The sequence below is a fragment of the Rhodotorula graminis genome, assembly GCF_001329695.1.
Source record: "Rhodotorula graminis WP1 unplaced genomic scaffold RHOBAscaffold_8, whole genome shotgun sequence".
Taxonomy (NCBI): domain Eukaryota; kingdom Fungi; phylum Basidiomycota; class Microbotryomycetes; order Sporidiobolales; family Sporidiobolaceae; genus Rhodotorula; species Rhodotorula graminis.
This window is the reverse complement of record NW_017264935.1, coordinates 236,787-252,325: the sequence shown is the minus strand read 5'-3', so window position 1 is coordinate 252,325 and position 15,539 is coordinate 236,787. Positions and strand designations below refer to the sequence as shown.

General features: G+C 67.3%; 4 protein-coding genes and 2 non-coding genes across 6 annotated transcripts in view; 2 read left to right on the top strand and 4 right to left on the bottom strand.

Moving 5' to 3' along the window:
• Window positions 1-199: 199 nt before the first annotated feature.
• On the bottom strand, window positions 200-1,144 carry RHOBADRAFT_44707 (uncharacterized protein; the record flags this gene model as incomplete). The annotated part of the gene is made up of 5 exons (XM_018414468.1): window positions 200-256; window positions 332-606; window positions 718-907; window positions 970-1,057; window positions 1,122-1,144. 5 exons carry the CDS (start codon window positions 1,142-1,144, stop codon window positions 200-202), a joined length of 633 nt encoding a protein of 210 aa, XP_018270271.1.
• A 127-nt stretch (window positions 1,145-1,271) lies between these two features.
• RHOBADRAFT_37188 (uncharacterized protein) lies at window positions 1,272-3,885 on the bottom strand (the record flags this gene model as incomplete). The annotated part of the gene is made up of 8 exons (XM_018413416.1): window positions 1,272-1,735; window positions 1,806-2,015; window positions 2,096-2,240; window positions 2,324-2,425; window positions 2,498-2,689; window positions 2,787-2,947; window positions 3,022-3,329; window positions 3,415-3,885. The coding sequence occupies 8 exons, from the start codon at window positions 3,883-3,885 to the stop codon at window positions 1,660-1,662; spliced, it is 1,665 nt and encodes a 554-aa protein (XP_018270270.1). The 3' UTR covers window positions 1,272-1,659.
• Window positions 3,886-6,585: 2,700 nt separating this feature from the next.
• Window positions 6,586-6,658, bottom strand: RHOBADRAFT_t58. The gene has a single exon. It is a non-coding gene; the product is annotated as a tRNA-Lys (tRNA).
• A 5,649-nt stretch (window positions 6,659-12,307) lies between these two features.
• Window positions 12,308-14,217, top strand: RHOBADRAFT_37187 (uncharacterized protein; the record flags this gene model as incomplete). The annotated part of the gene is made up of 7 exons (XM_018413415.1): window positions 12,308-12,379; window positions 12,453-12,612; window positions 12,754-12,812; window positions 12,891-12,975; window positions 13,046-13,128; window positions 13,543-13,759; window positions 13,829-14,217. 7 exons carry the CDS (start codon window positions 12,308-12,310, stop codon window positions 14,215-14,217), a joined length of 1,065 nt encoding a protein of 354 aa, XP_018270269.1.
• A 478-nt stretch (window positions 14,218-14,695) lies between these two features.
• The window catches only part of RHOBADRAFT_66558 (uncharacterized protein), a 1,718-nt gene continuing 874 nt past the window's right edge, over window positions 14,696-15,539 (top strand). Inside the window, exon 1 of the mRNA XM_018419009.1 lies at window positions 14,696-14,771. Within this exon, the coding sequence (XP_018270268.1) occupies window positions 14,723-14,771 (49 nt within the window). The 5' untranslated portion in view covers window positions 14,696-14,722. The remainder of the gene's footprint in view (window positions 14,772-15,539) is intronic.
• RHOBADRAFT_t57 lies at window positions 14,948-15,018 on the bottom strand. Its single transcript has one exon. It is a non-coding gene; the product is annotated as a tRNA-His (tRNA).

Below are 15,539 nucleotides of genomic sequence, written 5' to 3'. Positions count from 1 at the left end.
TCCTGTTACGGTCGGCTGCGGCGAGGCACGAGAGAGAAGTACGAGAACGACGGGTATGCATTGCGAGGCTCGAGACGGCGGCACGAGGAACGACGTGAGGTGCGAGACGAGCGAAAGGGGGGATAACTGACTGCGAGGGGAACGAGGTGGGAAAGGAGCGGGGGGAAACGAGGAGGCGGGTCCGAGTGGCAGAACCGCGCTACTGGCCGAACTTCTTGGCGACCATCGAGTCGGGCGGGAGCGTCTCGACCTTCCTCTGCGAGGCCGAAAGGGAGGTCAGCGAGGGAACGAGGTCGAGAGCGCGAGGTGACGAGGGGGAGAGGGGGCGCACCTTGCTGACGTCGGTCCAGTCGGTGCTGAGCGCCGTCCCGTTGCTCTCCTGATAGCTCTTGATCATGGCGCGGCGCTGGTCGTCGGTCGCGTCGGCGTAGAGCTTCTGGAACAGCTGGTTGAGCGCCGCGTCGCCGCCGGCGTTCGGGTCCTTGGAGAACTCCTTGGACAGCTGCTCGTCCTCGTCGGCCGACTGCTTGACGATGGCGTCCCAGTTGTGCTGCTTGCGCGACGAGGTCGGGTAGGCGTGCTGCGTCGACTTCTCGACCGGCGTCGCTGCGGAACAGGGGAGGGAAGGTTCGTTAGCGGCTCTGAAGCCCGCGATCGAGCTCGCCTGTACCACCTGCAAGAGGGCACGGGCGAGCAGAGAGGCGAGAGAGGACGGACCCATGCTGGCGGCGACTTGCTCGTCCCCCTCGAGCTTGCCCCACTTGGCCGCGTCCTGCTTCTTGAGCTTGAGCTCGATCTTGGGCTGGAGGACCCGGTGCGTGCTCGCGCTCGGGTCGATCGGGTGCGCGAGCGGGTCGAGGTCGAACACGACGTCGGAGCCGGTGGGGAGCGAGACGGTGAGGGACAGCTGTGGGTGCGACAGAGTCAGCGGGGCGCATGAGAGACGCTCAAGCGTGCTCTGTGGCTCACGCTGCGCTCCTGCAGGTCGACCTTGAGGTCGTCCTCCTTGACGTTGCGGATGAAGACGCTCACGACCACCTCCTGGTCCGTTTGGTACCTGCGCGGGCGCGACAGGCGGGTCAGTGGGGGGCTGGGATAGAGAGAGGATCGCTCGGACGCACCACTCGTGGCGGATCTTGGACATGCTGTGCGAGAGAGGCGACGAGGAGGACGACGAGGAGCGAGCGAGCGCGGGGAAGTCGGCGGAACGATGAGCAGGTCAAGCTCTCAGCCGCTAGCGTGCTCTCGCGTGGCTCGCACAGGCTCGACATAGGGACACTGATGCTGGCTTTGCAGGAAAGAAAGAGGGTCCGTGGGGGAAGAGAGCGAGAGAGAGAACATGCGAGGCCGACGAGAGAACGGAAGCGTCGTGACGGGGCGTTATAAGGAGAAGGGAGGGCTCTAGACAGCAAACGAGATCGAAGAGTGTAGTGAAAGAGGCGAGCCCTTCTTGAGTAGGGCCGCACGGCGAGGAGAGGAGGGGAAGATACAGGAACGAGGGAGGGAGAAGGACGAGGGGGGACGAGGACGACCAGAACGACGAGTGAGAGGCTGTACGGTGTATCGAGGGACGAGGGTCTATTGCGGTGCCGAGGAAGGGAGGAAAGAGGGGGAGCGTCGCTGAAGGACCGGCCTGAGCGTCGACAAGGTGCCGGTCGCCTAGAACGACGACAGGTTGGTGCCGCGACGACGGCCGCCGCCAAGGAGGTTGACGAGTGCCGCAGAGACAAAGAGTCTGTAGGTGACGACACGAGAGAGTTAGCTGTGTCGGCTTGAGAGAGAATCGAAGGGGAAGAGGGACGCACCCGACCGTCAAGCCGATGGCGACCTCGACGAGGCTCTCGGCCGTCTGGAAGCCGCTCGACCACACCGTCGAGTCACTCGTGGACTGGACGCAGTTCGTGTAGCCGCCGTTGCCGTCGGCCGTGCACGTGAACGCGTTCGTGTCGCTCGTGTCCTCGGCGAACTTGAGCAGGCCGCCGTTGCTGAGGCCGGACGGGAGCTGGACGAGGACACTGTGTGTGCGAGGGGTCGGGGTCAATTTGCTGATCAGACCGGCGCGAGGAGGAGAGGAGAGGCAGAGAGAGAGACGGACCCAGGAACCATGACGACGAACGGCGAGCCGCGCGTGAACTTGCCGTACAGGTTGCCGAGGAAGCCGACGGCGAACGAGCCGATGGCGGACGAGATGTCGGCACGGTTGGGGAACGCCTTGCCCGAGAAGAAGTTGGACACGAAGCCTGTCGGTCGAGGAAGAGGGAGGGAGAGGGTGAGCTCACGCTCTCGGTGGCTCGTCGACGAGGGGAAGGAGCAAGGGACGCACCCGCAGAGCCAACGAGGATCATGACCGGGGTCTCCTTGCGGAAGAGCGGCTGGCCGTTGCGCACGGCGAGCGTGAGGAGGAACATCGGGATCGTGAGGAAGTCTGCGGGTCCAAGCGAGGGCGAGTCAGTCTCATCCTTGAGAAAGGGTCGGGCGCAGGAGCGTCGGGACGTACACCACCACTGCGGGATCGTGTCCATGTACCACGGCGTGCCGGGACCGCGCAGCGAGCTGCACGTGTACGACTGAGAGCCGCCGAACCCGGCAATGTCGAGGCCCGTGATGCGCTGGTAGATCTCGGCGCCGATCGACAGGCCGAATCCGAGGAAGAGCGAGTACAGGATGGCGTAGACGAGGCGAACAGAACCTGCGATACGAGAAGGCCGAGAGGGAGGAGAGGGAGGCCCAGGTCAGGTCAGTCAGGGCCGCATGGAGAAGGCGAACGAGGGGGAGAGGCGACGCACCCGAGATGATGGACCGGTTGGCGAGCTCGAGAGACCCGCAGAGAACGATGTAGCCGGGCAGGATGAGGACGATCGAGCCCGAGACGACGGCGGCGAAGCAAAAGTACTTGGTCGAGGCGAGGGCGGCGGCCAAGAAGGCGATGACGCAGGCAATGACGATTCTGTCAGGGAGCGCGAGTGTCAGTACTCGGTCGAGAAGAGGAAAGGGAAGGGGAGGGAGCGAGAGGGGACGCACTCGAAGAGGGACGAGTACAGGTCGTTGCGCGAGACGAGGACCTGGACGAGGACGAGGAGGGCGCCGAGCGGCATGGCCATGAGGCAGTCGATGAAGGAGCCGTAGAACGCCGACGGCTGGATGAAGGCGGCGGCGCACGCGCCGATGATGAGCTGCTGCCACAGCTTGTACTTGGGCGGGGCGATCATGAGCTCGTCGAGCTCCCTCGACGCCTCGGTGACCGAGACGCGGTCGTGCAGGACGTTGAAGTAGACGAGGAAGGCCGACAGGAGCTTGCCGAGGTCGAGGCCGTTGGCCTGCTTCAAGAACTGCGCGAGGGGGAAAATGGGAAGGCAAGGTCAGGCACGGTCGCCGACAGGACGAGAGAGGGACGGCGAGGGACGACGGGCGCACCTTGATGTCGGACGTGTGCGTCGCCGAGTCGCCGAACGAGATGAGCATGACGCCCGGGATGTAGATGACCTGGCAGTTGATCTCGAGGACGCGGGCCGTGGCCTGCATCTGGGCCTCGAGGCGGTGCGACGGGGCGCCGAACATCATGAACGCGCGCGCGAGCTTCATGATGAACTGCTGGCGCTCGAGGATGGCGGCGACGTGCTGCGTGATGAAGCGCTCCTGCTCCTTGCGCTTGGCCTTGGCCTTGCGGCGACGGCGCTTCTCCTTCTCCCACGCCTTGCGGTCCTGCTCCTCCTCGGTCTCGCGCACAAAGTACTCGCCGATCTCCTTGCGCGGCGAGTGCCCGCTCGGCGAGTGGCCCGGCTTGTGGAAGTGCGGCGTCGGGAGGTCCTTGAGGTTGAGGTTGAACGGGTTGCGCTTGCTCTCGCCCGGCGTGAGCGGCGGCGTCGTCACCGTCGAGCGGCCCATAACGGGCGAGCCCTGCGTCGACGAGCCCGCACTGCCCGCACGGCTGCGCGAGTCGGGGTGCGACTCGTAGCGCGACATGGCCGGCAGGGGCGTGCCGCCCGGCGTCGCGATGCCGGCGAGGTTTTGCTGCGTGAGGGAGGCCGAGTCAGTGAACGTCAGGTGAGGAAGAGGGAGAGGGAGAGGAAGAGAGAGGCAGCGGGACGCACCGAGCCGGCGACGAGGCCGCTAAAGACGCTGTTGTGCGGCTTGGCCGAGTCGTCGGTGCGGACGAACAGGCCCTTCTTGTCGCGCTTCTTGACGTCGCCCGTCTCGCCGTTGGCCGGCGAGTTGTCGGCCGACGCCGCCTTGCTCTTCGAGACGGGCTTGACGCCGAGCGCCGACCCGACGCCGCCGACCGCTCGACCCGCGCCGCCGATGACGGCGCCGGCGCCTCGCCCGGCCGTGCCGATGACGGCGCCTGCACCGCGCCCGACGCCCTGCGCACCGCGGCCGACGCCCGTCGCGACGCCCTGCGCGCCTCGGCTCATGCCGACGGCGACGCCCTGCGCGCCGCTGCCGAAGCCCTCGGCGAGGTGGTGCAGGCGGTTCTTCTGCGCGCGCTTCTCGTGCAGCTTGGCGAGGAACTTGAGGCGCTCGCCCTCGTCGTCGTCGTCGTCCGAGTCGACGTCGACAATCGAGCCGGCGCGCGACGAAGGGCCCATCGAGGCGGGCGTGGCCGAGCCCGACGCCGACGGCGAGTCGCCGTGCTGCTGCTGCTGCTGGAGCGCGATGAGGGCCGACAGGATGCCGCCCGAGCCGATGCCGGACGACGAGAACTGGGCCTGCGGCGGGATGTCCTGCAGGTTGCCCTCCTTGATGCGGTCGATGAAGCCGCCGACGCGCGAGTCGCTGCGGATGCTCGCGTCGTCGGGCTTCTCGTTGTCGGCCGCGTTAGCGCCGGTGCCGCTCGAGAAGCCGGCGGGCCCCGCCGCGTCGGCGCCGGCCGCCTTGCGGCGGCGCAGGCTGCTCTGCTGGTTCTTGAGCGTGAGGCCGCGCACGAGGTTCCACGCCGCCTTGGCGTTGGCCTCCTCGGGCTTGCGGCGGCTGAGCGAGGGCAGGCCATCGCGCTCGCCCGGGTCGACGAAGACCTCCATGTTGTCCTTCATGGCCTCGAGGCGCTCGTTCGGGTCGCCGTCAGAGCTCGCCGCGCGCGACGCCGGGCCCGAGCCCGAAGCCGGGTAGCGCGAGTCGCGCTCGTAGTCGTCCTCGTCGTCGGTCGTGTTCTCGGCGGCGGCCTCGAGGGCGCGCGCGAGCTCGGCGGACGCGCCGGGCGAGGCGAGGTTGCGCGACGGGGTGCGGTGGAGGCCGGCGCCGGACGGGTTGTCGGCCATGTCGATGGCGACGTGCGTCTCGCCCCTCGAGCCGGGGAGCTCGGCGGGGAACTGGACGCGGCGAGGGTGGCCGCTCGCGGTTGAACGGGTGGTGCCCTGGCTCGTGTTGAGCATCGTCTGGCCGCCGAGCGTGTCGTCCGAGTGCTCGTGCGAGTGGTTCGAGTGACGCGCCGGGCTGTCGGTACGGCGGGACCCGGGCTGCGACGGCGAGTCGTCCTGGACGACGATCGGAGGCGGTGCTGGCGCCGAGGACGACGACGACGACTGGGCGAGGGCGGCGGCGGCGGCGGCTCCAGGGGCAGACGGTTGCGGGCCGCCATTGGGCGAGTACGGCTGGTCGAACGGGTTGGACCTGCTGGGCGCACGGCACAAAGGTCAGCTTTGCCCTCGGCATGACGAGCGGCGGAGCAGGGGCCGTCTCAGACTCGGAGGGGAGGACGGCGGACGCACCTGGCCATGGCTGCTGGGTTTACCGTCGTCTGGTGCAGGTCTGGACGACGGCTGAGTGGCTCTGGAACAGGCGAGAGGGTGCTGCGATGCTGCGCAGTCGAGGTCGACGAGGGTTGGCCGTCGAGAGAGGGGGAGCTGGGGGAGGCCGACCGAGGGGAGCGGTCGAACTCGAGATTGTGCGGGGGGAACGACTCTGGGGTGGTGGTGCGTGCGGCGCAGCAGCTGGTGGTGGCGGCTGTCGAGGAGGAGAAGGTGCGGCGACAAACACCTTGGCGGAGGGAGGCGGCCGTGTTCGAGCGCGCAGGCTTGGCAGCTGGCTGCCTGCTGCTCTCTCGAGAGTGCGCCGCGTTTGCCTCGGCGCTCCTCCTCTTCGAGGCAAGCACCCGGCCGACGCGGAGCCTCCGCGCTCCGAGCGCTCCGCTGCGTCACCGACGCCCTTTTCCTCTCTCGCCCTCCCTCCCAAAAGCTTTCGCTTTTCGGCGAGATCTGCAGCAGTGCGACAGGGTCGACCACGGCGTGCGAGCGCGAGAGCAGCGAGAGAGGCTCCGTGCGAGCCGCCGGGAGTCGAAGAGTTCGGCCTTCTCACGCTTGCTTGCCTGCATGCGCGCGACCGTCGCTCTTGGAACGCTGCTCGAGTGCATGCAACGGAGGCTTCAGGCACTGCGCAGATCTCGAGCTGCACCAGACAAAGGGGAGCGTCGCGACGATGCGCGGAGAAGGACAAGGTCGCGGACGAGACGCTCAACGGCTCGTCGTCGCAGGCTCGTTCTCGAACCACCTTCTGCGGTAGCGAAAGCTCTTCTACCTCGGGCATACGTGAGCAAAAGAAAGAGGCCGCCTCGATACGACGAAAGCGAGTTGAGAAGGCCAAAAAGAAGCTCGCCCAATGTGGGGCTCGAACCCACGACCACCAGATTAAGAGTCTGGTGCTCTGCCGACTGAGCTAACCGGGCTGTGCTTGTGTAGGCGGCCGAGATTAGCAAACAGATCCGGCAACAAGGAGCGAATGCGTCAAGGCGCTCGTACCTCCTTTCCTGTGCCCCGGGATCTCGATCGCGCTCGAGCCTGCGTCGACGCTGAGCTCGGCAGCTGCAGCCCGACTCTGCGCACACACCTCAGCCGCGCGACAGGGCCGCTCGCTACCCCTTGTCCGACTTCGGCGTCTTTCCCGCTCGCCTCTCCTCGGGCCGTGCAAGCTCCCTTGCGCTCCTTCTTTGCTCTGCTCTGCTCTCGAAGAACGTGCTCGTCTCGCCAAGCGGCCCACGCAGCGCGCGACCGACGCCCGTCTGCCCCGAACTCTGGACGCCGCTCGCCTCTCCGGTGCAGCCGTCGCCGACGGACGCTCCGCTCTACCCGAGCCGAGGATCGCTTCGACCGAACGCTTCGAACAGCGTCGGCTCGCCTGGCGATCCTTGTCCACCACCTCGAGCAGCGACGTCCACCTTGCGGGCCATGCCTGCCTCGAATCGCTCCGACTCGCTCGACCGCGCCCACTTCCACCCTACCGCCCACCGCAGACCCGTACCGCCTTCGCACGAGCTCGCGACGACTACCGCCAACCGCCCGACCGTCATCGTCCCCTTGCGGCCAGGGCGGGAGCGCTCGGAGGGAACGCTCGGGCCGTCGTCGGTCGGGCGCAAGACCAGCCTGCGCCAGGGCAGGCGAAGCTTCAGCGAGGGAGAAGCTCTCGACGAGGCCAGCCCAGTAACGGGCATGCCGAGCGAGCACGAGGGTGGGGCAGATCGCATCGGTGCGTCCACGACCGTCTTTCGCTCGAAACTCGCCGGCACGACAAGCTCACCTCTCCGACCCGCACTCGCAGGGCTCGCCAGATCTCGCCAGATCTCGACGGCGGCATCGTCGACGTCCCGCCTGTCCCTCTCGCGCACCGACACCCGCCTCTCGACCGCGACCGCCGAGACGAGCGACGCCGCAAGCCTCGCAGCTCCGGCCGAGCCCTCGCCAGCACGCGCCATCCCGATCCGCCCTCGACTCGACAGACGTCGCTCGTCGACAGGCGCCGTGACGGCGACGCCGAGCGCCGAGCAGAGCCGCCTCCTCCTCGTCTCGACCTCGCTCCCGGCTCGGCCGCGCAAGCAGTCGTCGTTCGCCTCGGCGACAGCGGCCCCCTTCTCGAACCTCGTCGCGCTGTCCGACGAGGACGCCGACACCGCCGTCGACCGCGAGCTGCGCCGAGCGCCGCCGCCACCGCGCCCGCTCCGCTCGGTCTCGACGACGGTCGTGCACGCTGCGCCGCCCAAGGTGCTCAAGCGCAAGGCGTCCGTCACGACTCGAGGGCGCTATGGCGGCGAGCCCGTCGAGCCCGTCGTCGTCGCGAGCCGTGCGTCGCGCCGACCGTCGACGGCCGACGCCGCCGTCGAGAGCAGCTTCCCCTCGCCGTTCGTCCGTCCTCCTCCTCCTGCCCCGTCCCCGTATCCCTCCTTCTCGCCACCCGCCTGGCTGCCGCCCTCCCCAGCACCCGTGTTCGCCACCGCCCCGCTCGACCTCGCTTCGACCGCCTCGTCCTCGACCGAGGCGCTCCCTCGCACCCCTTCCTCCTGCCAGCGGCACAGCCGCGGCCGGTCCCAGGGCCGCGCACGGTCCAAGTCGAAGCCCAAGCCGCGCACCGAGTCGACCTCGACGTTGGCCGCCTCGGCGAGCGAGACCGACTCGGGCGCAGGAAGCGCGACGGCGACAGCGGGCTCGAGCGCGAGCGCGAGCGGGAGCAAGACGGGCACGATCCGCAGCGGGCTGCTCAAGCTGCGCAAGTCGACAGCGAGCCTGCGCAACGCGTTCCGGCCGAGCAGACTCGACATCCCTCCCCTGCCCGCCGCGCCGACCTCTTCTTCCACCTCGCCAGCTCCCCTCGGCTCCGCCCTCCCCCTCTCGCCCATCCGCACCGCAGCGACGCAGCCGAGCCTCGTCTCGTCGGTCGCCGGCGCAGCAGTCGACCACGCCGCGCTCGCGCTCGAGCCCGAGCCCGAGCCCCTCTCGCCGACGACGCCTCGAGCGAGTCGCCGCTCCGGCGCATCGGCGCGAGCGAGCGAGAACGTCCCGCCCGTACCCGCGCTACCCGCCGCGGCGCAGCAGGAGGTGCGCCGTGCGAGGGAAAGGTCGGGGCAGCGACGGCCGGCGACGGCAACGGTCGTCGCGCAGCCGGCGCCGGTCCGGGTCGAGGAGGAGGCGGCGGCATCGCGCAGCAGGAGCGCACCGAGCGCGAAGCTGAGGCGAGCGATGAGCACGAGCGTGCTCAGGAGCGGAGCGAGTGGTGCGGGAGCGGCACCGAGTCGGCCAGATCCGCCGCGGGGAGAGCTCGTTCGCCGAGTGGAGGAGTGGGCGAGGGAGAGTGGGAGGTGACACTGTAGCATCGAAGCATTGAGCACTATTCTCGACATCTTGCGCGAGTCGGATTTGGCCTCCTGAGCGAGGGAAAGCGAGGAGCATGTCGAGGTGATGAAGAAAGAGGGCGAGGAGGAGGACGAGGCGGGCGTGGTGCGCAGAGGCTCGTTCGCGCCTCGAGCCTGGCGAGAGAGACTCTGTGAGCACACGAGAGGCTCCGCAGCTCTACCGGAAGAGCAGAGGCGGGAGGGAGATGTGCTAGCCTCGCTCGACCATCTCATCGCCTGCTCAGCTCCACCCGACCATGGCCTCTCGCGCGATGAGTGCCAAGAGCGCAGCACGGCGCTTCCCGCTCTACTCGTTCCTCGCCCGCGAGTCGCCCGCCTCGCTCCCGACGACGCCCGGCGCCGAGCCGACCGCGTTTGCCGGCGCGAGCAACCCGTTCGCTCCCACCAAGGCGTCGCCCGAGGCGAGGTCCTGGACCGCACCACGGTACTCGCTGCGCCGCCAGAAGAAGCTCCGCCGCGAGGCAGACGCGCTCGGCCTCGCCGCCGACGTCCTCCCTCCCTCCCCGCTCGCCAAGTCGTCCCCCGTCGCCTCGACCTCGACCTCGCCCTCGCCCGACCAGACCCCGGCCGCCCGGCTAGACCCGGCACGCAGGAGGCTTCAGTCGTCGCCGCACGTCCCGGCGACCAAGGTGCTCGACGCGCTCGCGCTCGACAAGTTTGGGCCGTACGCCGGCCGCAAGGGCGCCGCGTTCAAGGGCAAGCTGTGGGAGCGCAAGAAGGAGGCGCGCGTGGCCCACCTCGCCAAGCTCCTCGAGGGTGCAGACGCAAAGACCGCGGCGTGGCGCAAGGTGCGTCCCTCTGCTCTCGCTCTCGCCCTCTCCTCCGTCCCTCGCGCCTGACCCTGTCCTCTCTCCCTCGTGTCGCAGGCGCAGGCCGACGCCAAGAACAAGAGCAAGGCGTCGTTGCCGTTCTGAGGGTGGCGCTGTAGCCGTGCGCCTGTATCATTACGCAGCTGGTCGAGCGACTGCGAGCGAGAGCTATTTCAGGTCGGGCGAGGGCGAGCGTCACTTGCTGGCTCGAGAGCGCACCGAGAGCGAGTCGCGTGGTACTGCGCACACCCGTGTACCCCTGCGCGAGCTCGTCAAGCCGCAAGCAGCGGCCGCGAGAGCAAGGACCAGCCAGGAACGTGCAGCAGAGCGGTCGTTGGTTCCGCCCCGGCTCTCGTCGTCGTCGAGCCTCGTCCGCATTGGCTGCGTCGACCCCTGCACCGCTGCTGTGCTCTCCAGCACACCTGCCCGAGCGCACCACCCGGCCAACCGACCGCACCGCCTTCGGTCGCCCTCATCTCGCAACATCCCGGCGGCGGCGACTCGGCCCTTGTGAGTACACGCTCTCTACCCAGACCTCCCTTCGTGGGCCAAGTGCACACGGGGCAGCCTTCCCCCGCCCGCCGCGCGCCTTCGCGGCGCCGTTCGGGCCAAATCAGCTCACCCGTCCCCCCTCTCCCCGGCCTTCCCGCAGACCTCGACCACCAGCCCATCGTGGGCAGCTCTGCGCCGCGTTCACTCGTCCCGGCGAATGGCATAAGCCATGGACGGCGCCGAGCTCGGAGCGTTGGACCGCATGCGCTCGCGCGACAGCCGCACCCGGTTGGGCGCAGACGACCGCTCGTCCCGCCAAGGCGACGATGCGCGCGACGCCGCCGAGGACCAGGACATTCGCGACAGCCTCGAGGGCGACATGGGCCAGGCCGGGCTCGCCGTCCTCGACGCCCAGTCGCCCGGCGTCGCCGCTCGTCCGCCTCGCCCTCACTTTATCGACATGCCCTTGCCCGACCTCTTCCTCCCCGACCCGGCCCTCGAGTGCCCGAGCCCCACCCTCATGCGGCGGCGTGCGAGTGCCGCCCCGTCCCCCCGCCACCGCACGAGCGGCATCTCGGACGCCGACCGGCGCTCGTTCGCCCACCAGCCTCACTCGCCCTCGTCCCCTCCTCTCCGCACCCACTTCGACCTGTCCCACTCGCCCCAGGCGCACTCGTCCATCCCGTTGCGCCCCATCCTCCAGCACGCGACGTCGCCCTTGCACCGCCCCGTCGAGGAGCACGACGACGCCGCGTCGATCCACCGCGAGCGGCCCAACTCGCCCGCGTTCGGCCCGCTCGGTGGCGACCTCGGCGACGAGCTCCTGACGCCCGGCGCTCGGCTAGGGCGTCGAGGAAGCGGCCGCGAGCGCCGCCGCACGCCGCACCCGCTCTACACGCCAGCGCCCAACAAGCAGAAGCGCAATCGGCGGCGCAAGCACCGCCACGGCCGTCGCGCCGAGTCGGTCACGAGCGGGCGATCCAGCAGGTCGGGCAGGTCGGGCAAGTCGGGCCGCTCGGCGCGGCACAAGGTGCGGCGCGCGCTGCGCAAGGTCGGCCGGCGCAAGCGGCGAGGGTCGAACGCGTCGGGCACGAGCTCGTCGTCGTCCTCGTCGTCCAGCTCGTCATCCTCGTCGAGCTCGAGTTCGTCCGAGACGACGTCGGGTTCGTCGCGGTCGTCGACGGCCGGCTCGTCGTCACGGTCCCGCTCGAGCGCATCAACGTGGGGCGGGTGGCGCTTCTGGCGCAACTCGTCCTCGGGCTCGTCCTCCTCCTCTTCGTCGTCCGACTCGGACAGCGACTCGGAGTGGGACCCGCCGACGCCCCACTTTACGCTCCTCACCCCTCTCCTCGCCCGCCCGACGCTCGCCTACCCCGCCCACCTCTTTTCCGGCGCTCGCGCCACGCCGCCACCTTCCGCCATCCCGACACCTCTACACGCACCCACGCCGACGCCCATGCCCTTGCAGGAGGGCACGTCGACGGCGCCCGTCTTTGACCTCACGACGGCGTCGACGCTCGGGCCCGCACTCGAGCGGCTCCAGGCCTTCTGGCTCGAGCGGCAGCAGGAGGATGGCCTCGCGGGCGACATGGGCGCAGGCGTCGGCGGTGCGGCGCTCGAGACGCCGACGAGGGAGGAGGCGAGCTACTTTCCCTCGCCGTCGCTAGCGGCGGCTGAGGCGGCGCTCGAGGACGAGGAGGGCCCGCTCGGCGCGAGCACCGGGACCTCGACGGCGTCGGCATCTGCGCGTGCTGGAGGAGCGTCGAGCGAGGCGGCGACGCCGGCCATCACGCCAGGCGTCGCAGGCGGGCCGGCTCTCGGCGCGCGCAGCCGGCTTCGAGGCGAGAAGCGCACGGCGCGAGCCGAGGAGAAGCGCTTCGGCAAGAACCGCGCCATGGAGCATGGGCCGGCCTGGTGGCTCGACGTCATGTGCCCGAGCGTCGCCGACATGAGGGAGCTGCGCAAGGTGCGCCCTCGTCACGCCCTCTCTGCCTCGCTCGACGAGCCCGATCCCTGACTCGCCTCCCTCCCCCTCGCAGTTCCTCCCTCTTCACCCGCTCACGATCGAGGACATCCTGCACCAAGAGACGCGCGAGAAGATCGAGTCGTTCGCCACCCTCGGCTACTACTTCGTCGTCTTTCGCGCCCTCGACGAGTCGTACTTTCGCTACACCTCGCCGACGACCTCGCCCTCGAGCAGTACGGCGACGGTCGACGCCACGACGGCGGGCGCCGACGGCGGCGAGAAGGACCGGCCGATGGGCGTGCCCGGCGCGAGCTCGGGACGGCGAGGACGGGTCGACATTGTCGAGGGCGTCGGCGGCAAGGAGGGTGTCGAAGGTGTCGGCGTCGGCGCCGTCAACCTGTACCTCGTCGTGTTCGGCGACGGCATCATCTCCGTGCGCTACCCTTCCTCGTCGTCGGCCGACCGGCACTTCTCTCGCAAGAGGATCCTGACTTTGTCGTCGCGCCCCCAGTTCCACTTCGAGCCTCTCGACCAGCACGTCGAGCGTGTGCAGGGCAAGCTCCAGCAGTTCGGCATCTCGCGCAACTTCTCGTCGCGTGCGTCCTCGCCCTTCTCTCTCTCTCTCTTCGCCTCTCCACGAACTGACGCCTGTCGCCGCGCACACAGACTGGATCGCCTACAGCCTCATGGACTCGATCGTCGACTCGTTCTTCCCGATCATGGACTACATCGAGGGCGAGTCGAACGAGGTCGACGCCTTCCTGTCGGACCCGCTCAGCAACGGCAAGGAGCGTTCGGTCGGGCCCAAGGCCGCCCCGTCCGGCGTCGCCGTCCTCGCCGGCCGCAAGGTGTTCGACGAGTCGGTCATGGGCATCATCGTCGAGGAGCCGACCGAGGACGACCGCAAGTACCTGTCGAGCGACGTCTCGTCGGCGTCGATCAAGCACGCGACGGTCGAGCGCCTCGCGCCGACGACGGTCCTGCGGCTCCTGCCCCGAATGCAGCTGCCCGGCGGGCTCCTGCGCATGCTCCCGAGCAGCCTCGTGCGCGAGACGACACGTATGTTCAAGACGTCGATGCTGGTCGACCACGAGGGCGTCGAGCTGCGCACGCTCTCGCGCGACAAGCCGGTCGACGGCGGCCTGATCCCGAGCGAGCTCAAGCCCGACGAGAACCTGTTCAGCCAGACGCGGTTCGACCGGTCCGTCATGCTCAAGCGCATCACCGACATGCGCAAGCTCGTGACGGGCCTGAGCCGGCTCCTCGGGCCCAAGATGGACGTCGTGCGCGGTCTGCGCAAGCGTACGATGGAGGAGAACCTCGGCCTGTTCAAGAGCGATGCCAAGCACGACATCGCCGTCTACATCGGCGACCTGCAAGGTGCGCCTCCTCGTCGTCCTCCTCCTCTTCCCCCAGAGCGAGCCACTGACCTCTCGCCTTCCTTTGCAGACCACATCGTCGCCATGCAGCAATCGCTCGTCTTCTACGACGCCATCCTCGCGCACGACCACCCGGCGTACCTGTCGCTCCTGCGGTTCTCGCTCGTCGGCGCCAAGCGCGGCACCGACATGGCGCTCGTCAAGCTGTACATCGTCACGCTCACGTTCCTGCCGATCAACATCTGGACGTCCATGTTCGGCATGAACGTGACGGTGCCGCACAACGGCAACCCGGACTACGACCACAACTACGCCGACGGGCGCAAGGCGCCGCACAACCTGTTCATCATCGTCGCCGTCGGGTCGCTCGTCGTCGCGGCAGCCGTGTGGCTCGGCGTGTGGCTCATCTTCCGCTCGAGCCGCAGGCAGGCCAAGCGCCGAGGACCCGCCATGAGATAGACCTCTTTCCTCCCCCTCATTCGTCGCCTCCCTCTGTTGTCTGTATTCCTGCGTCGTCGTCACGTCGTCCACCGTCACCCACAGTAACGATACCCCCGCCTCTCGACCCACTAGATCCCTGTCCGCGCACGACTCGCTGCCATTCTTAACTCGCACCGTGCACCTCCCTTCACGTCTCTCTCGTCTTTCGAGAGCCTTCTCTCGAGCACTCTGTTCTCATCGATGGCGTTGTCTATCGAGAGGGCGAGAGAGAGCGCGGTGCGAGAGCTGTCCGTCGTCGAGCGAGAAGATGAAACAAGCGTGAGGAGGCGAAGGAGAGTTCCGCTCGCGACAGTGAGCAGCGGACGCGGTGCAGAGATGGCGCAAGGACTCTGTCGAGCTCTCCACCCCAACGGCACAGCACCAGAGGGAGGGAGAGCGGCCGCGAGCCTCGCCGCCGTCGTCCTCATCTCGCCTCGGCTCTGCCTCGTTCCTCCCGACCGCACTCGACGCCGCGCACCGCACCATGGACCGTCCCACGCCCCGTGTCAACGCCGCCAAGCTCGCCGAGTACTGTGCGTCCCCTCGTTCCCGCCTCTCGCCCTCGTGCTCCTCCCCCCCCCCAATTTTTCTGTAAGTAACCATAGCTTTAGCTATTCCTTATTTATAGGATATGCTATAATCATCTAGGACTTTCCTGTGGCCATAACTTGAAGCCATCAGTCCCATAATCCCTCTATTACTGTATAAGGGTCAACTCCCAGAATCGAACTGGGATCATTAGATCCACAAACTAGTGTTCTACCGTTGAACTAAGCCAACCTATGTAAATTGATACAGTTACTTTTAATCAAAGCTTTTATATTAAATATAAGTGAGTGACGGTTTATTGAATAAACAGAGCCCTGTTTCGGAAAGCAGCCTTTATTTTTTAAGGAAGGCCAATACCTTTTTTATTATAATGAAAGTTATTCTCTTATAGTCAATATTAATGTGAAAAGAACGGCATGTTTAGTTACTCAATTTTTCTAGACCACTGCTGCAACTTAGAGCTCCGTCTGCCATACACCTAACCCTCTGTTAATTTAATTATTATGGGCGCTGTACGGTGTGACGAGGCTATTAAATTCACATTAACCATGCTACAAGCTGCAAAATACATTGGATCAGGACTAGCTACTATTGGACTAGCCGGAGCGGGAGTTGGAATTGGAGTAGTATTCTCAGGACTAATTACTGCAACTGCACGTAACCCTGCTCTACGACCTTGCTTGGGGTCGATTATTAACTATATGCTGGACTGTATTAAAGATCACCAAATATTGGTAATAGAATTATGCTAA